The sequence below is a fragment of the Perca fluviatilis genome, chromosome 19 (genome assembly GCF_010015445.1).
Source record: "Perca fluviatilis chromosome 19, GENO_Pfluv_1.0, whole genome shotgun sequence".
Classification (NCBI taxonomy): domain Eukaryota; kingdom Metazoa; phylum Chordata; class Actinopteri; order Perciformes; family Percidae; genus Perca; species Perca fluviatilis.
In genome coordinates this window covers 18,292,670-18,314,166 of record NC_053130.1, presented here as the reverse complement: position 1 = coordinate 18,314,166, position 21,497 = coordinate 18,292,670, and the positions used below count along the sequence as shown (strand labels likewise).

The 21,497-nt window shown below is 39.9% G+C and overlaps 1 protein-coding gene across 1 annotated transcript; it reads left to right on the top strand.

Moving 5' to 3' along the window:
* The first annotated feature begins 309 nt into the window (after positions 1-309).
* Positions 310-21,012, top strand: abcc2 (ATP-binding cassette, sub-family C (CFTR/MRP), member 2). The gene is made up of 32 exons (XM_039783215.1): positions 310-354; positions 1,971-2,147; positions 3,597-3,743; positions 3,830-3,970; positions 4,174-4,296; positions 4,393-4,448; positions 4,534-4,786; positions 4,913-5,100; positions 6,137-6,314; positions 6,705-6,959; positions 8,566-8,631; positions 8,945-9,082; positions 9,162-9,308; positions 9,391-9,475; positions 9,600-9,666; positions 9,793-9,919; positions 10,549-10,725; positions 11,453-11,620; positions 11,794-11,977; positions 12,115-12,250; positions 12,506-12,608; positions 12,726-12,945; positions 14,566-14,720; positions 15,280-15,435; positions 15,624-15,823; positions 15,994-16,120; positions 16,852-16,953; positions 17,111-17,254; positions 17,954-18,112; positions 18,208-18,374; positions 18,763-18,957; positions 20,650-21,012. The coding sequence occupies exons 1-32, from the start codon at positions 310-312 to the stop codon at positions 20,777-20,779; spliced, it is 4,716 nt and encodes a 1,571-aa protein (XP_039639149.1). The 3' UTR covers positions 20,780-21,012.
* Positions 21,013-21,497: the final 485 nt, after the last annotated feature.

Sequence of the window (21,497 nt, the reverse complement as noted above, 5' to 3'; positions counted from 1 at the left end):
GGCCTAAGATCTGCCTAAAAAGAAAGAAATCAAGACACACAGTTAAACATTAACCTGTCTGTTATTTACATAAATCCAGCACATCTGTGGCATACTTTGCCTTGTCTAGGCACAAGGAGGCTGCAAAGTTTGATTTCTGCTTAAAAGCCTCATGGCTCAAAGTCCCTCAGAGTCACGTCCTGCAATTGTCTCTGGAGAGTGGGTGGACGAGGGGGGAAAAAGAGCATAAAAGTAAAGCTCTGCAGCAGAAGGCGAGAGGCGTCTGGTTGCCTAGTCATCTGAAGGTGACTGAAGCCCTCAGTGTGGACCATGTGTGCTGCAGCTTTGGAGGAATACTGCGGGTCCATCTTCTGGGTGAGTTCAACAGCTAGGGTTAATGTAGCTGAAGGGAGACACTAGAGTGGGGGTTGGGAAAAAAGGCTTCAGTGTGGCCTCAAGTTGACACTTTATATGAAAAATACTCAATAACTTGTAAAAGGTTTGATGCAAACACATATGATCAATGACGTATACAGCAAATCCACTTAAATGTAACTAGAGCATTACAGAGGATGGACACAATAACACCTACTTTAATATAATACAATATCTCTGTGATAAGTACAAACTTTCTTTTTTTCCTGTCAGATATGTTGACATTCTTTTAAAGTTTAAAGTTTTTTCTGTTTGTTTTATATTTTTTATTACAGAGGATGGACACAATAACACCTGTATACTTTAATATAACACAATATCTCTGTGCTAAGTACAAACTTTCTTTTTTCCTGTCAGATAGTATGTTGACATATTCTTTTAAAGTTTAAAGTTTATGTTCATTTTGTGTTTACTATGCTAGAGCACTATGCTTCTTATTCATAAAGTTTGTAATATTGCAGGACTGATAAATATGATTGTTATGTTATACAAGTGCTCATGTTATTGTGTCAATCTCTTCAGTATGTGAAAAAAACAAACATGTTAAGTTCACACAATGTGATGAGAGAATAGTTACTTTCATCTGAAACCATTTTATGGGTTTTCAACCCTGTACACAGTGAGCTCAGTGAACATGTGACTGGCCAATTAAGTAGGACATGACTCAGCATGTCCGTCAAATGCAGCACATTCTTGCTATAACTCTGATAATTGTAAAAAAAATAAATAACAAAAAGCACTTGAAAAGTTGGGGAAAGTTCTACACACTCTGGTTTCAGCTTCTCAGATAGGAGGATTTGCTGCACTTCTTACATCATCTTAGACTGAATATCTTTGGGTTTGGAGTTTTTGTCAGAAAAAAAGACATTTGAAGACATTACCTTGGGCTCTGGGAAGTGTTTTGACATTTTATAGACTAAACATTTAATCAATAATAGGTATATTTGTTCTAGCCTGACAAAGTTTATTTCAATCATGGGGAAATGTATGTAATAATCCATTTATCTGATAAAGCACCCACATAATTATTGCACAGGGTAAAATACCTTTACCCTAATAAACACATGGCGTCCAGAAAAGTAGGATTCTCGTTATAACAGGTTGCCCGTACAGCATATGGCAAAAGTGCTTTGATTGCTATTAAAAATGATAATGATTTAAAACAGCTTTTACACACCACACTTTCTGTATTGTCTCGGGGTCTTTTGTTCATAAATACATTAAACCTCTCAGTGTTCAGGTCCTTTCACTCCATATTTCTGCCAGTACATTAGCACCCATCTCTCCATATTTAGCTCTCTTGTCCAGAAGTGCAGAGTGCACATGCTGCTACAGCTATAAGCAGGGACTTAGGGTTTAATCAAATATGAATCACTGCTTGATTATATTTCTAATCAGGGAGGTGTTGGGTGTCACTGCGTTGTAGTGAGCTCCAGGGGTACACGGATGGGAGGGTGTTTGTGTTTGCCTTTCTCTGAGATTAGGAGGGCTCTGGCATTCAGTGATGAGTCATATATGTGTGATGTACTGTATGTGTGTTTGTGTGTGCACCTCAGAATGCTTCATATCTGAATAGAGAAGACCCAGACCTCCCAGTATGTGTAGAGCAGACGGTGCTGGTCTGGATCCCCCTGGGGTTCCTGTGGCTCTGTGCCCCGCAACACCTGCTGGTTCTCTGCAAGAGGTCACAAGTGAACACAAAACACCTGTCCAAGCTCTACCTCTGCAAACAGGTAATGTACAAAGAAAGAAACAGTGTTCCAGTCATAATGTAATGATTATTTTTAAAGTACCCCAGGATTAAGAAATCTTGGTCCAAGGGGTCAAAGAGACACTTCCTTTCTCAGTAGGGTATTTGGAATTTTTTATTTAAAGTTCCCATATTGTAAAAAGTGAGATTTCCATGTCTTTTTTTATAATAAAAAGGTCAAGGTGCTGTATAAATACTTTGAAAGTATCATAACGCTCAATCAACAGAGAAATGCACATAGCCCCTATTCAGAAACGGTGCCTTTAAAGGAACACGGCGACTTATTGGGACTTTAGCTTATTCACCGTATCCCCCAGAGTTAGATAAGTCCATACATACCCTTCTCATCTCCGTGCGTGTCGTAACTCTGTCTGGCGCACCCACCACTAGCCTTGCTTAGCACAGATCCTGGAGGTAACCGGCTCCATCTAGCCTACTGCTCCCAATAAGTGACAAAATAACACTGTATGCAAACTGGGAACTATATTCTCAGAAGGCAAAGCACTGCTACTTCTGCTACTTGGGCAGATTGATTTGCTCGCAGCACACAAGAAGCGCCGTGGTGAGGAGCAGAGAGTAACAATGGTGCTTTTCAGGTGTTGTGCTAATCACTCCGCCCAAGTAGCAGTGCTTCGCCTTCTGAGAATATAGTTCCCTGTTTGTATACGGTTAGAAGATGTTCTGTGTCTCATGTGACCTTGTTATTTGTACACGCTGTGACTATACAAATCACAACATGTAAATAGGTAAATGTTGGCAATATTTTGTCACTTATTGGGAGCAGTAGGCTAGTTGGAGCCGGTGACCTCCAGGGTCTGTGCTAAACCAGGCTAGCGGTGGGTGCGTCAGACAGAGTTACGACACGCACAGAGATGAGAAGGGTATGTATGGTCTTATCTAACTCTGGGGGATACGGTGAATAAGTTAAAGTCCCATAATTCGGCGTGTTCGTTTAAACGAGCCGTCAGGACTTCTGTACGGATGTGATGTCACAACTCTACTATATATAGGTAAAAAGTGCTGCTACAGTGCCGTTACAGTCATTCCCCTGCTGCAATGACGATGCAGAGACTCCAAGAGCACAGATGTGGTAGACTCGGAAATGCTGACCAAGCAGTGCAGACTGGGCTTAAAAAGATAGGCGCTAAAACTCCCTATTTCAGACAGAGGGTGAATACAGGTATATTCACATAGACAGTATGAAAAAAAAAAAAAGTTGAACATTAAAGCATGCGAACATGTTCTAGTAGAATTTCATACAAATACAAGTATGAACCTGAAAATTAGTATAATATGGGATCTCCTCCAGGCATGTTTTGTTTTTTGGTTATATAGCAATACTCGCTTGTCGCTGGTATGGTTTTTCTGATTTTTTTTACATAGTAATTCATTCAATTTATCTGCCAGTTTTGTCTGTCTTCTCTCCCCTCAGATTGTGGTGTCTCTGTTGTTCCTTATGGCCATAGCAGCCCTGGCAGTCACGTTAGGAGAGGATTATGGTCCAAGCAACCACCCACCTTCAACAGAAAAAAATCCTGGTGTATACTACGCAAACCCCGTCCTGTATGCAGTCACATGGGTAAATATAACAGGTTTTGTATTGATTTATTTGCATTGGTGTTTAGGATTGGAAAGATGATGTGTTTTTTATGTCTTCTTTGTCAGATCCTTCTGCTGTTGTGCCAAGAAGGACTGAGGCGGAGGAAAGGATCAGTAGACTCGGCTACTCTCTTTATCTTCTGGTTGCTCCTTGTTCTGTGCGATGTCTTCCCTTTTCAGAGCCTCCTACGAAAAGCACTCAGACTGGTATGAGCAGAGACAATAGATCAAGTTGGGAGCAAGGCATTGGGCTAAAACTTAAAACGGGCATCAGTCATTAATCAGGCAGAAGGCAATCACTTGATTGATTTGATGTATTTCAGCTCTCTGTATTCATCAGTAATGCACCATTCACTGTTGCACCCCCTTCACTCTTAAACATCTTTGATACACAAATTTCTGACCAACAGGGAGAAATCAGTGATATCCCTCGTTTCTGCCTTTTCTACATTTCCTTTGGTTTGGAATTTATTGCACTTATTCTCTCTGCTGTGGCTGATGTCCCTCCAGAAGCCGAGGAGCTTGTAAAAAAGGTACCAATGCACCCAGATTGAGCCATTTATTTGTTGTTGTTTTTTTTAGCTGTGAATGTAATCCATCTATGTGCTTTTAATGTTTTTTTACCACAGAATCCCGAGACAGGTGCAGCATTTCTGAGCAGAATCACCTTCAACTGGTTTAACAGGTAAATTAAAAGTTGCTGCGGTAAGAATCCAAGCAAACTCCCACATATGTACACCTAAACGTCCAACTTCTCCTTGTTTCTTCAGTATGGTGGTGAAGGGGTACAAGCAGCCCCTTGTTCAGGAGGACATGTGGGAGCTGAGTGAGGCAGACAGCACTGCTGACATCAACCAGCGATTTCAGTATTTCATGCAGTCGGAGTTGGGTGCGGCTCGGGTACGGCTCCAAAAAAAGTTGAAGAAAAAACGGGATGAGAACAGAGACAAAGCCCAGGAAGAGGCCTTTCAAAATGGCCTCTCCAACAGTCTGGCGAAAGGTGTCAGTCATGATGTGCTGATGGTAAGAGTGTGCAGAGAGAAACACTTAACACCCTTGCAGTACATTCTTTTGCACTCAAAATGGATTTTATTTTAGTACTGTCTGTCATTGATTCTCTGTCAATGTTCAAATTATATCTTTCTTTAGGAGGAAAAGGGAAATAAAGAAGATGAAAAGAAGAAGAAGAAAAAGGACAAAAAGAAGGAGAAAAATGAACATCCCAATTCATGGCTGATTTACACCATTTACAAGACCTTTAAATGGATTCTGATTGAATCTGCCTTCTTCAAACTTTTGCAGGACCTTCTGGCTTTTGCCAGTCCACAACTCCTAAAGTGAGTCAGGTTTTTAATGAAACTGTCTCTCAGGCACAGAGATATGTTCCCTGATTTCCTGCAGTTTTCTTGTAAGCAGCTAAGCAGCTATTTATTGATTGGGATTTGAAATGATTTCATTCCTCCCTAAACAACATAGACAGAACACAAATCCTTAATCTTCTTGGTCACAACAGAGTTATACTGTTACTGTTTACTGCTGTTAACTCTGTCAGCAATTATTAACTCTGGGTCAATAAACTCTCTATTCTACACAGATGGTTGAACTTTAAAACGAAGAAGGCTATATAGGAAACTTAGTATAAGATTTAAGAATTATGGAGTACACGATTGAATTAAATTATTTAAAGTGCTCATATTATGCTTTTTGGCTTTTTCCTTTCCTTTATTGTGTTATATATATTTTTGTGCACGCACAAAGTGAAAAAGCCCAAAGTCCACCCCAAAGGGTCTCCAACAGAAAACACTGTTCATAAACTGCTCCAAACAGCTCTGTTGTAGTTCAGCCTTTACTTCCGGGATGAACGTGCGTCACTTTGTAACACGTTATAATGCTCGCCTAGCTACTAGCGTGGCACGGCCTCACACTCATACATACATGCTTCTGACTAGCTAGTAGTCCTTACCTAGGTACTGCGCATGTGTGACTCCCAACAAAGATGGAACAGAAGCTAAAACAGAGAGCTCAACACACAGGGTGAAAAGAAGAGCTGCAGCAATGTGCAGTACAATAAAAATATTGTTTTTTGAAAATTAAACCATGTAAATCTATTCTGATATAACCTCTAAATACAATTATGAACCTGAAAATTAGCATAATATGAGCACTTTAAAGTCTGTTCTCCACAGATTAAGCATTACACTACGGATAACACTAGGGTCTGACATGGGAGGGCAAATGGTGAGGGATAAAGTAAAGGATTCAAAATTAAGGAAATTATAACGTTACATGATTGAAAACTGCCACTAGATGCTTGAAATATCACCGTAGCATGTGTTGAGCTGCCCCATTAACTAAACTTTTTTACCATTTTAGATTGATGATCTCTTTCACTCAGGACAAATCCAGGTTTGTTTGGGAAGGGTATGTGTATGCAGTGCTGCTGCTAGTGGTGGCCATTCTGCAGTCTCTGTTCCTGCAGCAGTACTTCCAGCGTTGCTTTGTGCTGGGGATGAAGGTTCGCACCGCCATCGTAGCTGCTGTGTACAAAAAGGTAACAACACAAGTGAAAGTACGATGACATTTACTTCAGACTCCTTGATACAGTTACAAAAAGGAAATTAATTGCCATGCCACATCATATCAGCATCATAAGAAATTACCACATGTAGTTTTCAACATCATCCAAGAGACATTCACTTTCAATCACTTTCATCAATACATGTAATGACCACCTACTGGTCAATGAAATGATGAAAATAAATTATTCTCTGTGTGAACTCCATACCTTGTATCCTACCATAGCAAATTCCTGAGCTAGCCAAAATTTCGTAAATAGATAGTTTCTATTATTAATGTACCCTGTTTTAAATTGTTTTGTGCGTCTAAGAGCCTCCTGCTGCTGTGTTCATTAACAACATCATACATACTCCCTCTCTCCAAGGCACTGAAGGTGTCTAATGACACTCGTAAAGAGTCTACAGTTGGCGAAACCGTGAACCTGATGTCAGCAGACGCCCAGCGCTTCAACGATGTGACCAACTTCATCCACCTGCTGTGGTCCTGCCCTCTTCAGATCATGCTGTCCATTGTTTTCCTGTGGATTGAGTTAGGACCTTCTGTGTTGGCAGGACTGGCAGTCATGGTGCTGATGGTGCCGATCAATGGACTGCTAGCCACCAAGGCCAGAAAATTCCAGGTCAACCGAAATGCACACATACAGGATAATTTTACCCCTTTAGAACAGTGCACTGTATATACCAACAATAATAGATTGAATTTTTGTTTAAAATTTAAAATATAGCCTGAAATACTTATTGTGTCTTTAAAACATGAGTAACAAATAATATTAAATGGTAACAACAATGACATTAGAAATATGGTGCACTAAAAAGTAACACAATACACCAGGATTTATTTTTATACAACGGTTAAGGGCTGATATCTTAGTAATCCCCTGGTTCAACAAAGTGCAAACACACACAAAAAAGGATTGTTATTAACATACATTTTAACATTTGTGATAAGTTTGTTTGGGCCACAGGGCTTCAGGTTGCTTTGTGTAAACCTGCAACTGTTCTTCATTGCATATTTTAGTCTTTGTTAAAATTCATTCCAGGTAACATTTTTTACTTGGCCCTGTACTATGAGCTCTTATATTACGGTATACAGTTCCCATGATTCCAGTGGACTTGCTGTGCTGAAATGCTTTGCTTTATTTAAACAGCATTAGAGTGAAGCTTCTTCAGCTCATGACTCTTTATTATACTGATTAGTTAAGGCTAGAGTGGATAGAATGCAAAGTAGTCTGGATCACAGAAGTACATTTCCATGATAAAGTGGCTCTTGTTGTTTTCCTGTCACTGCTGAAAAGATTTTTTTTTTTTTTAAATTGAATTGTGACCTTAAAATCGAAAGACAAATCGAATCGTGACACATCTACAAACAACCCTATCTCCTGTCCAAGAATGTGTAGCCAGATCTTATTCCACAGCGCTGTGGAGATAGGTCTGGCAATGCAAGACTAAATGCAAAGAAACGCCAGAATTTTAAGTAGAATCCTCTACCGGCAGCTCTCCCTCTCCCCTCTCTGTTTGCATGTGCAATGCAGCCAATAGGAATGCTCACTATTTCTGATATGACCTGCGATTGGCCAAAGTCTCCTATCACGTCTGGATTTTCGAAATCCCTGAAAACAGAGCCAAGAGGATGTGCAGCAGCCATTTTCTCTCAGACCACTTTTATTACAATATGCTGAAGGATTATTATAGAATTTTTGACCAACGACGCCAAAAATAAAGGGCCTACCATAGCTTTCAATAGAGTAACAGAGAAAATGTAGCAATCTTTATTCCCTGCCTGCGCAAGAGCAAAATCAATATTAAATCGACGTTTTGAAAGTTCTAAATGAAAAAATTAAAAGAACAACCAATTTTGTGGGCTGCAACTCTAATCTCTACTTTCAGCCAAACAACCACATAATCACTATTCAAGAAACTTAGTTTGTCTTTAACAAAAGCTATGACTTTCGCCTTTTTAGCAAGCACACAGCACAAGTGCTAAACCAACTTCGATAGGATAATTTAAAGCAGTCATCAAATGGGCACACCACATAGATACATTGTTTTCTTGGGTGGCAGAAGAATACCCATGCTTTATAATTACATGTCAAAGATGTTTTCAGAAAAATGCAAGGCAGCTTTGTATAATGCTATGTAACGCTACAAATTACCAGGCTGCATTATTATTATTATTAGTACATGAGCTACATTTTCTTGCTGATTTTCATTTATTTTTCTTTTCAGATAGAGAACATGAAGTTCAAGGACAAGAGACTGAAAGTCATGAATGAAATACTCAATGGGATCAAAGTGAGTTAATGGCCCCGTAACAACCTCACCTCTTCTTTCTGTTTCGTGAAACAATTAAAGTTCAGGCGGATTGGTGGAGGTGGGGGACTCCAAGTGAGGCCTTCCATACATGAAAGGATTTTATGCTTCAGGAAAAAGCTGAAATGTTAGACAGCAGTGCTTTCTATTATACTGCATCCACCACTTGTGGTTTATTGACATTGACTTCATAAGGTATGAATGCTAACCCTCTGTTCCACCACCCTTCCTTTTCTTTGTCCTTCACAATGCCTTCTTCTCCCTCGTCCCGCTCTCTGCTTTCATCTCCCACCAGATTCTGAAGCTGTATGCATGGGAGCCATCCTTCCAGGCGCAGGTGGAAGGCATTAGGGGGCAAGAACTTAAGGTCATGAGGAAGTTTGCCTACTTATCGTCTGTCTCCACCTTCATCTTCAGCTGTGCTCCGGCTCTGGTGAGTCCCATTAGACGAGAAGCGGCAGGTCAAGGATGGTTTTGCAAATCTTTTTTTTCTCACACGGTTTGTTTCGCAGGTTTCTCTGGCCTCATTTGCAGTGTTTGTAGGGGTGAGCCCAAGCAATGTATTGACTGCTGAGAAAGCTTTCACTTCCATCTCTCTTTTTAACATCCTCCGATTTCCCCTGGCCATGCTGCCCATGCTCATCGCTGCCATTGTACAAGTAAGGGGAAAACAACAACACATGGTACATACCGGTACATACCAAACCTAAAAGCCCACTAACTTGTTCTTTGGCACTTCAGACAGCAGTGTCCAAGAAGCGTCTGGAGAAGTTTCTGGGAGGTGACGACATTGAAAGTGACATTGTGCGCCATGACCCCAGTTTCAGTACGTTTACATCAGCATTTGCACCTGTTCCTCCTCTGAGCAGTACAGTTTTTGGTACATGTACAGTATATCTACTCTGTCCATCTGTTTTCATTTAATTTGTGCATCTGTGTTCATCTGATAGACACTGCTGTTAGCATATGTGATGGTTCCTTTGCTTGGGAAAGAGAAGCTGAGCCTCTGCTGAAAAAGTATGTTTGTTGAGTCAAACACAAAATTACACATTTGGATATTACGCTATATGGCTGCATAACATTGTATTTGTCCCTATAGTATTTAACAATGTTGAACATATTTATTCTGTGTGTGTTTGCCAGTGTGTCCCTGGATATTAACCCAGGTCGGTTGGTAGCAGTAGTGGGAGCTGTGGGCTCAGGAAAGTCCTCTCTCATGTCAGCCCTCCTGGGAGAGATGTACAACACCAACGGCTTCATCAACATTCAGGTGACACCTTATTTCTGTCTTTATATCTGTCTAACAATAATAGTGTGTTTGTCATCATCCGTACAAAAATAGCGTATGAAGATTTTGGTTTTCACTGCGGTAATAATCACATCAGAACACAAAAAGTGATTGCTCTGTCTCATCATCAAATCTTAGTCCCAATAAGTCGCCGTGTTCCTTTAAGTGCACCAAACTGCTTTATACAGTATGGACATCTAAAGTACAAAGGTGCTGTTTGGCTCCAAGAACAGGATGATCCATATTGAACAGGGAATAACTTTTTTAAAAACTAATATTGCTGTAGCAATGTGAGTTCTTCAAATAGTTGAACAATGCAGGGAACTAAGGCTTTCTAACCTTTTCTATAAAAGGTGTGTTGATTTTATTTGCCCTCTCAATAATAATAAGAGAACACACAAACCCCACTCAGAAAGGCCATGCCTGGAAAGGGTCTGCCCAGTACGGGGAATGAACTTGGTACTCAGCTGTCTACTTGCTGTGTGCCGCCACTGTGCCACCATGTAACCGGTGTAGTGTTTGGTTAGAATGAAAACCATTCCAGGGTGCTGGTCAACAGTGTAGTAAGAAGGGCTTCTGTGCCTGACACGCCTTTATGTCTTCCTGTCCAGGGTTCCCTTGCCTTTGTGCCACAGCAAGCCTGGATTCAAAATGCCACTCTGAGGGATAACATTCTGTTTGGCTCTTCCCATGAAGAAAGGAGGTTCCAGGAGGTGATACAGGCCTGCGCCCTGGCCCCTGACCTGGAACTGCTGCCTGGGGGTGACCTCACTGAGATTGGAGAGAAAGTAAGATTCAAGGATTTGAGAATTTAAATATGATGGAAGTTTTGTTCCTGTATATGGCTCACCCTGTGTTATACATATACATTCTCGATGTTCAATTAGAACACAAACACAATCGTAATTGAACATTTGTCTCAGTTGATCACAAAGCACACAATACCAGAGGCAAGTAATGCCCCTTATTTTCAAAGACAAGTGGTTTTATTATTTTTTTAGGGTTGGATTATTTTTTTCATAGAATTGTAGTTCCGGTACTGAAGATTCATCATCTTAGGCTTATCAGCTGCTAGGCAACATTACATCCTGTAGGTTGACTGCTTTATCCTGGCGTCACCTGTTTAACTGACTTTAGCAGACATGAAGTAACCACAGACAGCCTCGTTTATTTACTCGTGGCAGGGTGTCGCTGCTGTTTACGGCAGTGCGCGACACAGAATGAATATAGGGGAAACAATGCACCTTTTTTTGGGGCATGAAAAACCTGGTGGGGGTTCCCGTTGGCCTGCCAGGCCTGTACAATTATAGGGGGAAACACTGCCATAGATGACACGTACTGTCCAAAGTACTGTATGAGTTTATAAACCTAAATCTGTTTTGTGCCTCTCCTCTCCTCTCCTCTCCTCTCCTCTCCTCTCCTCTCCTCTCCTCTCCTCTCCTCTCCTCTCCTCTCCTCTCCTCTCCTCTCCTCTCCTCTCCTCTCCTCTCCTCTCCTCTCATCCTCTGTCTTCAGGGCATTAACCTCTCAGGGGGTCAGAAGCAACGTGTAAGCTTGGCCCGGGCAGTTTACAGTCAGTCTGATATTTATCTATTAGATGACCCCTTGTCTGCTGTGGACTCTCACGTAGGAAAACATCTCTTTGATAAAGTGATTGGACCAAATGGACTACTCAAAGACAAGGTTTGTGCTGAGCGTACATAGTGCATTAATCAGTATTAAGAGAACAATGAATATTTTTTTAACCAAAACTAGGTATCACTAAATGTAATAGTGGATTTACAGTCATTTCATATACCCTATATTTTTGAATTATAATTTGACAGCTGAGACCAAGTGTGTCTTTGTCTGTACAGACTCGTATTCTGGTGACTCATGGAGTGAGCTTCCTGCCATACGTAGATGAAATAGTGGTCTTGGTTGATGGAGTGGTTTCTGAGGTTGGATCCTACAAAAGCCTTCGTGCCAGCAGAGGAGCTTTTTCTGAATTTCTAGACACATATGCCAAAGAGCAAAGAAATCGGACCCATTCGGAGTCAGGTAATTACATTCTTTTTCTTGTCGCCTTTTGGTAAGCTGCACTTTTGTGGCACCACCAAATGAGTTACTATGAGTTACTATGTGATTATGAGCTATATACAGCTACATATTTGTAAGATACCATTTTTGCTATTCAGATCGTTGTCATGACACTGGAGACGTGGAGCTCATACCTGAAAGAGAGGACCCTCAACCCGACTCTCCTTTGGAGGATACAGTTTCTAGTACACTAAAGAGAGAAAACAGTATCCGCCGCAGCCAGCGCAATGGCAGGTTAGAACACAGTGAAGTGGTCGCCGACAAAATAGAGAAACAGCTTGTTTGTGTGCATGTTTGTGACTGAGAGGATTAATGTGGGGGCAGTGGGCTTCTCATAGGGCATATGAGTCACCACTATAATAAGATCAAATGTCCTCATATAGTATTTCTTGTTTTCATGCATAACATACAAGAACAATATTTGAATCTTTCACTAAGTATCTTTTCATCCTGTTTGTTCATGTGGTCTTTTCTGTCCTTTTTTTCTAGTGTCAGACTAAGAAGAAATGACTCTATAAGAAAACCAGAACATGTCAGTGAATTAAAGAAAGGTCAGAGGCTAATAGAGAAGGAAACTATGGAAACAGGACAGGTAATCTAAGTTATTGGTCTGTTTATATACCTTTTCCAATAGCACAAATGACAAGTTTATACAGTAAGTTATGAATAATAATAATTTTTCTGAGCCTTTTTTCTCTCTTATATCCAGGTCAAGTTCTCGATGTACATCCAGTACCTGCGTGCCATGGGCTGGGGATATACAGTCATGGTCTTCCTGGTATACTTCACCCAGAACATTGCTTTTATCGGTCAGAACCTGTGGCTGAGTGACTGGACCAATGATGCAGTGGATTACTACAACATGACATACCCTAACTGGAAGAGGGACACCAGGGTGGGGGTGTTTGGAGCTCTCGGAGTAGCTCAGGGTAACTGAACAGTTCAACTCATTACAGTTGTTTCTTTTATTTTGCAAATATTTTCAAATTCATGTCAGTTAGCTTCAAAGCTAAAATGAATTGTATTTCTCTAAGGCACAGTAAAACTCTCCAGATCCAGTAGTTTTACAATATTTAATATGTACCCTGCATATTGAGTTTTTCGTCTAACATATGGTAGAGATGGGAAATGTTTTCGACCTGTGAGCATCAAAACAGTTGTATACAGTATATATATATATGTATAACAGTATGAGGGATGTAACATTACATTTGGGTTTAATTACCTTAAACAACAGACAAACACTCCATTTGTTTTGTTTTGTTGTTTGCAATTCCGTACTCTAAAGCACTAAGTTGGATATAGTTAAGCTATCTAAAAATGTTTTTTACTGCACATAACTGTTATTACTAAACAGTAATCTTAACTAAAACCACTACTTGTCGTTTTACATTTCTGTTTGTGCACAAATTAAACAAACAAGATAAAACGTGTTTATTGGTGAGCTACGGAGGTGCTGATAGGCATATTTATTAACTTTGGACAGAGCCAGGCTAACTGTTAAACGCCTCCTGACTCCAGCTGCACACAGACATTGAGAGTGGTATCAATTTCCTCATTGAATTTTCAGCAAGAAAGGGAATAAGCGTATTTCCCAAATTGTTGAACTATTCCTTTTAATCTAGTCACCTTGAAAGAAGACAAACATTTGCTTAGCCACTATATTTGTCTTTTAACGTTTTCATGTATCTCCTTTGTTATTGCTAAGTTTTTACCAGTTCCATTTACACAAATCAAATTTTCCTCAGAGACAAGGTGAACACCACCTGGGTGGCTTATTGAGAGGAATTCATTTTATATTAATTTAAATCGTGAACAGGAGAAAATAGATTATAGCACTAAACACTAGAAGTTCCCTTATTATAGTACATTGTACATAGTACAAAGGGGGTTTACATTGTAAGACAGCATACTACAGGGGACATTACATAACAATATTGCAAAAGACTGGATAAAGAATCAGCAGCTGTATTTAAGGTCCAACAGGTTTACGTAGTTCCTGAATAGGAAGACCTTAAGCTTGCCTGCAGATTTGGCTTGATTTTATTCATCCTCTTGTCAGATGAGGGAATACAAATATGACTGGAGTGCGATACTCAGAGATCTGTGAATGTCTGAAGGTTGGTCCCCTAGCATTGTAATGATGAGAACAGATCTTCACAAAGTGGAAGTACACCAACTATGTTTGCTCAAAATGTGTGTGGTGTTAATCATTTCTTTTTACTGCTCCTTTCCACTGGAGACTTATTGGAGTTATCACCCTCTCCCTAAACAGGAAATATCTAATGATATACTGTAGCTCGTCTCCCCACACTGAGAATTGTCTGTAGTTGTCGAAGAGCTCTTCAGCAGATTGCTCAGTGTTAAGTATCTTTTGGATTTTGGTGATGGAGCCACTGTTTGCTAATCAGCTGCAGTAGCACCAATTAAATATTGGATATGATACATGAACTACTGTATGTGGTGCTCTATTTTAGCAACTGTGGACAAATAGATATCACTGTGTAAAGATGTAGTTATATATATATTACAAACTTCTTTTATGACAGGCCTCTTTGTGTTCCTCGGTACACTGCTCCTGGCCAATGCTTCGGTCAATGCATCACGTATCCTGCATTCAAAGCTGATTAACAACATACTGCGAGTTCCCATGGTATTCTTTGACACCACACCCATTGGAAGGGTGGTCAACCGCTTTGCAAAGGTAGGATTTATCATTTAACTTTACATATTTTTGTCATTTTCTTTCCCCAATTTCTTCCTTCTTTTTTTGGCTTTCTTTTGTTCTGGCTGAGGTTTTGCTACCTATATATTCTTAACATTGTCATTTAAAAGGGTAACTTGAAAATGAGTCTGCATGAAGTCATCTTAGATGGTTGCCAAGATACTGTGTATTAAAACAATCCGCTTGACTGTGGAGTTAAAGCAATTTCACTACTCAAACAAATTGTCACCTCGGCATGCAGCCTTTATTGGCATTGAGATTCCACAGCTCCTGATAAACAAGAACAAAAGTAAAGAAAATAAGAGAAACCCATTGAGATTGTATTGTTTTTCATCAGCTTTGGGTCACTTGAAAGTACTATAATAAGTCACTTTTAATAAAGACTAACTTTGCCATCGCTGTTTCTAAAGGACAAAAGTAAAGAAAATAAGAGGAACCCATTGAGATTGTATTGTTTTTCATCAGTTTTGGGTCACTTGAAAGCACTATAATAAGTCACTTTTAATAAAGACTAACTTTGCCATCTCTGGTTCTAAAGGACATTTTCACTGTGGACGAAGCCATTCCACAGTCCTTCCGCTCCTGGCTCCTGTGTCTTCTGGGCGTGTTAGGGACACTGTTTGTCATCTGTCTGGCCACTCCTTTTTTCACCATCCTCATCCTTCCTCTGGCCCTGGTCTACTACCTTGTACAGGTAAGCTGACCAAGGTAGGACAAGGAAAAATAACATGCCCACAGAAAAGAGACTGAAGAAGAAAACTAACAAAGTATTGCAACCAGTGGATATAAAAAGAGAGAAGTGCTTGTTTCCATTGTGAACAAAATCCAATTAAACTTTCCGCTGTTTTCTGTACATTTCTCTTGCCCACTCTTTACACCCAGCGCTTCTATGTAGCGACTTCAAGGCAGCTGCGTCGGCTGGACTCAGTGTCTCGCTCTCCTATATACTCACACTTCAGTGAGACAGTGTTGGGGCTGTCAGTGATAAGAGCCTACGGCCATCAAGAAAGGTTTCTTAAACACAACGAAATAATTATTGATAAAAACCTCAAGAGCGTCTACCCGTGGATAGTGTCAAACAGGTCAGAAATGTAACTCCAACTAATCAATAAATACAAGCATCTTTCTAATGGGATTTTTAGTGTGTCGGTGGATGATGATAACAATATGTGTGTGTGTGTGTGTGTGTGTGCGTGTTTGTGTGTGTGTTTGTATGTGTGTGTGTGTGTGTGTGTGTGTGTTCACTCTGCAGATGGCTGGCCATCCGTCTGGAGTTCCTTGGAAACCTGGTGGTGTTTTTTTCAGCTCTGTTTGCAGTCATTTCCAGGGATTCTCTGGACAGCGGCCTGGTTGGCCTGTCTATATCCTACTCCCTTAATGTCAGTGACTCCCACTCTCATCACACACACTGCAGAAAATTATGATGTAAATGCCAATGCCAATAATGACGATTGTGGTGGTGATTATAGGGTACAATCATTGCTGCTGCGCAGCTGTGAGTTGGGGCTGGGCAGAAGAAAAAGACAAATAAGAATTATAGAAGGGAAGTTATCATTACACTTATTGGACATTAAATCATTTAAAGTCTTTATTCCACACATCACAATACCTAAGTAGGCGTAAGCATGCTTATTCAATAATCTTTTTTATGAATCAACGACATCAAGGACAAGTCATGATCTTGTTGAGCTACCTGCAAAGTGAGAAACCATAGATACCACAGGTATACCATATGTGCATTTAAGGGTAGATTTCAAACTAGTGTCAAAAATGCAGTTTTGGAGCTGTAATAATAATAATTATATTACAATAATATAATTCTGAAATTGATCACACTACTTCTACCATGAGATTAAAATGTTGTCTTTTGTTTTTTATAAACATTGGAGATTTATTTAGTGAACATTTGCAGCTGTTGTTTACAGTACTGTTTACAGTAAAAGATTTTGCTCATTTTTTTCAAATCCAGCTGGATTGTTTGTGGAGGACATGCAGTAGAGCACTTTTTTTTTTTTGTGGTTAGAAGAACAAGAAGTTGAAGAATAATATCCGCAAATACTAATAATGCTAACAACACAAGACATTCCCCTCTCCTTTTGGGGCTTTGCAGGTGACCCAGACCCTCAACTGGCTGGTGAGAATGACATCTGAGCTGGAGACCAATATCGTTGCCGTGGAGAGAGTGAGTGAATACACCAAACTCGAGAATGAGGTATGTTGAATTGAGAGCTTTTCTCTTCATTCACACAAACCAAGTGGTGTCTTTATCATTTGTTGTGTCCATATTATCTCCTAAAACAAGTAGGAGCTTTCACACCTTAGGTCAGGACACCATTTCTCATCTACGCTGTGTGTCTTTGTTTGTACAGGCTAAGTGGATAACAGCCATTCGCCCTCCAGAGAAGTGGCCTGAGGAAGGAAGGCTACAGTTTGACAACTACAAGGTCCGTTACAGACCTGGATTAGACCTGGTGCTGCATGGAATCACCTGTGACATCAAAAGCACCGAGAAGGTCTGTGTGTATGCGTCTATATACCCGCCAGTGTGTGCATGTATGTATAGCTAGCTTGTAGGATTTATCAAAGTGCAAATCTTAATTGGACTGCTGATTAGATTAACCCCTTGATCAATTTTTAAAGTACCAAATTTGAGACTTTAAAGTCAGTTTTAGCACTGACTACAAACTCAAACAGGCAGGTTATATGTCACGACCTCTTTAGGATGATGAAACCAACATCTGAATTTCTTTTTAGTCCCCTCTCATTTTCTGCCTTTTCATCTTTGCAAGGAAATATCCATTATTTGTTTGTTCTAGTCTGGTCTCTGTTGCTTTTCTTTTTCTTCAGCATTTTTGACCTCTTATTTTCCACTGGTTGTTCTGTTTATATATCTTGAATCTCAGGGTGTTACTGTATCTGCAGCATGCACACTGGCTGCAGCAAAAGGCATGCACAGATAAACAACACAGAAAGGTACAATACATAGCCTCTGAGTTATGGAAGCCCTGCAACAATGACAGAGATGACTAAACACAATTCAGGGTTTTGACAGCTGGTTTAAAAGTTTCGAAAAACTAAGTACAGGCTGCAGTGAAATTATAAAAGCACACCTCCAGAAACAGATATTCAGTGACTGTAGTTTATAAAACCTATATGAAAAGATGCATGAGCCATTAAGTTTTACCCCATGTGCTGTCTCTCCTTGCATTCAGATTGGTATAGTGGGCCGCACAGGTGCTGGGAAATCAAGCCTGACCAACTGCCTGTTTAGGATTATTGAAGCTGCTGAAGGTCGAATCCTCATTGATGATGTAGATGTTTCCACAATAGGCCTGCATGACCTCAGAAACAGGCTCACAATCATACCACAGGTATACACAACAACAACAACAACAACTCCAATCCACACACAGCAGTCTGTTTTAAATGGTACACTGACCTGTCCAACCCTCCCCTGTGGACGCAGGACCCTGTGTTGTTCTCTGGGACCTTGAGGATGAACCTAGACCCATTTAACAAATTCAGCGATGAGGAGATATGGAAAGTGTTGGACCTCTCCTATCTGAAGGACTACGTAGCGGGGCTGCAGGAAGGACTACAACATGAAGTCGCAGAGGGGGGAGAGAACCTCAGGTGGGCCATGAAAATAATTGTTACTCACTCTTCCACATTACAAATGATTGAAGATACAGCAAACAATGTTCTGCTTTGAGTGCGAACCAGTTTACTTTCAGTTGGGTTATAAAAATACACACATACAGTCAACACAGAACAATATGGCACAGAACATAGCTGCTGCAGAGTTGAAGAATTGCTGTAAATATTGATTTGTAACCTGCAAACATCTAATAATGTGTTAATCTGCCAATTTCATCCTAAATACTTTGCAAATATCATACATTCATTCAATTGTTTTCTACTGTACTTCATATGCATTGCTTCTGTAATTACAGGAAATGTATAAATCAATTCAAATAAAGAATCAGTGTCCATTTCCAGTATATTTTCACTCTCTTCTCAGTGTTGGGCAGAGGCAGCTGCTGTGTCTGGCCCGAGCACTGCTGAGGAAGTCTCGCATCTTGATCCTGGATGAGGCCACAGCAGCTGTGGACCTGGAGACAGACGACCTGATTCAGAATACCATCCGCAACGAGTTTTCACACTGCACTGTCCTTACCATCGCTCACCGCCTGCACAGCATCATGGACAGCTCCAGGTGAGTTACTGTCCCTTAACAGTGTCTCTGTACTTGTTTTGCTCCTGATAATGGTAAATTTCGTTCCTTCCTCCACTCTTGTTTTGAGCATGGTGTGGAATCCACAAGTAGCCTTGGCACATTAGTTATGCAACATTTTTACATTGGGTAATTTCTCCAAATTCAAATGTATTTGTTGCCAAGGTGTGGCCATAATTGTAGTAAAACTATTTGCAAATGTGTGTGGAGAGCGTGTGTAGCAAAAGTCATGTGTAAAATGTCAGCCAATTGAGAGGCTTGCTGAATTGTAACTGATGACTTGTCTGTATTTCCAGCATTTGGAGCAAAATATTTTAACTTTTCAACCAATATCAATCTATGTAGCATACGCATTTACAGTTTTGTCTACACATTTAAAGATTTATGTACGCATTACAGATTTGTCTACACATTTACAAATCCTAATACACTTGCAAATCTAAATACAGATTTGGAGATTTCTTTTTTACAAATTGGATTATTTGACACATTAGCAGATTCCTGTACACATTAACAAATCTCAGTACGCATTTAGAAATTTATATTACAAATATCTGGTTAGAAATCTGGTTATATTACACAGTTTCAAATCTGGTGATGCACACATGGATTGAGATACTCCCCACAAACATTTGAAAATAGTTTTACTACAATAACACTACATAATGGTCCTATAGCATCCTCTGTTGTGTCAAAAGCCTGATGGCCACAGCTGTGAGATCCAAGTCAGCCCCTTTTATGCACATCTATAAACAGATACTGAGTCAGACATGAAAGTTCTGCAATACTTCAAAGTCTCTATTGGCTTCACACAGACGTGCCAGCAGCACCAAAGACTAGGGGTAGGGGTGAGAGGTGGTGTAGGAGTAGGATGCATTTATTCATTGTATTCAATACATATTCTACATCATAATTTCATATTTGAGAAGTAGGTATCTATATAAAATACACTGGAAAAGTGCATACATATCAAACAGGCTGCAATACACGCAGATAGGACAGCAATGCATTTAGAGCTTTGTAATCTCCCTCATGCCACCTGCAGATTAATACATATTTTCCTGTTTCTGCAAGCAAGGACCTTCCACTATATGTTGTCATAATTGAGAATTAAAATTTAAAATCTTAAAATCATGCATAAAGCAATGACAATAGTTTAACATTTTAAACTGCTGCAACACATTAGTAAACAGGTTGTGCAACAGATTGGAACTGAACTTGTGAGGGGAACCCTGTATGTGCATTTGTTCTGTCAGTTGACAATAACAATTATGCATTACCCCTTTACTTTCACTGGAGGTCACCAGAGTTAAACATTTAGAAAAAAATGGCCCACCAATCGATCCATCGATCCATCCATCCATCCATCCATCCATCCACCATCGTACCTGCTTATTCCTTTTTCAGGAATACAGAGGGATTGGAGCTTATCCTAGCATGCACTTGGAAAAAAGGCAGTAGAAATTCTTGGCAATCCTTTGCAGGGCTGACACACATGGAAAAACATTCACACCTAAATCTGACTTAAATCCTTAAAATATAATAAATATATACAATTATTTTCTTCTCATTTTAGCAGGAAATCCACTTCTGTCTAACCCTCCTCTGCTGGCCAGTAATGACATTTACACTACTCAGCGGGTTAACATTTCTGCCTGTGTTTCTCTTCCACAGGGTAATGGTGCTCAGTGCTGGTAAAATAGTGGAATTTGATTCTCCGACCAATCTGCTTGAAAAACAAGGCCATTTCTATGCCATGGCAAAGGATGCTGGAATAACACTATCAGACATCACAGCTCTCTGATTTTGCACTTGTACTTTTGATTTAATTCCATAAAGTGCTTTTGTTGTTTGATTTAAAAAGCTGGATTGTGCTTTGATTTGTGTTTAAACGTGTTATTTTAAACCTCTGTAAACCACGTTAAACACTGGGTTAACTGGGTCTTAAAAGGAATATTTCTACATTTTAAGAAAATTCACTTATTTGCATTATGGCGGAAAGTTAGATGAGAAGATTGATACCACTCACTATGTCTATAAGAAAAAGAAATGTGTGTTTTTGTACATCAAATTAAAAAAAACTTAAATAAGTGACATGTGATGTGTTAATTAATGAGCTTCAGAGTTGCTGGTAGGTGGATTTTGTTACTTTCCAACAGAGTCAGGCTGTTTCCCCGTTTCCAGTCTTTTTTTCTAAGCTAAGCTGCTGTCTGCATGTTCATATTTAGCGGACTGGTAAGAGAGTGGTATTTATAGTCTCATCTAACTCTCTGCCAGAAAGGGAATAGGTCCAATTTGTTTATATAAATAATGGCCAAATAAGGCATTCCAAATGTCTACAATTCAGAAGTGTGTTTGAGTGTCTACTTGTATTTCTCACATTGTATGGACAAACATCTATTTACACAGGCACTTGCCCCACATTTGGGACAAAAAAACTGATCCCCACAAGGTGAATATTAATCTTGTGATTAACACTTGGTTTCTGGTTAGTCTCAAGGGAATACATTTCAAGTCAAAAC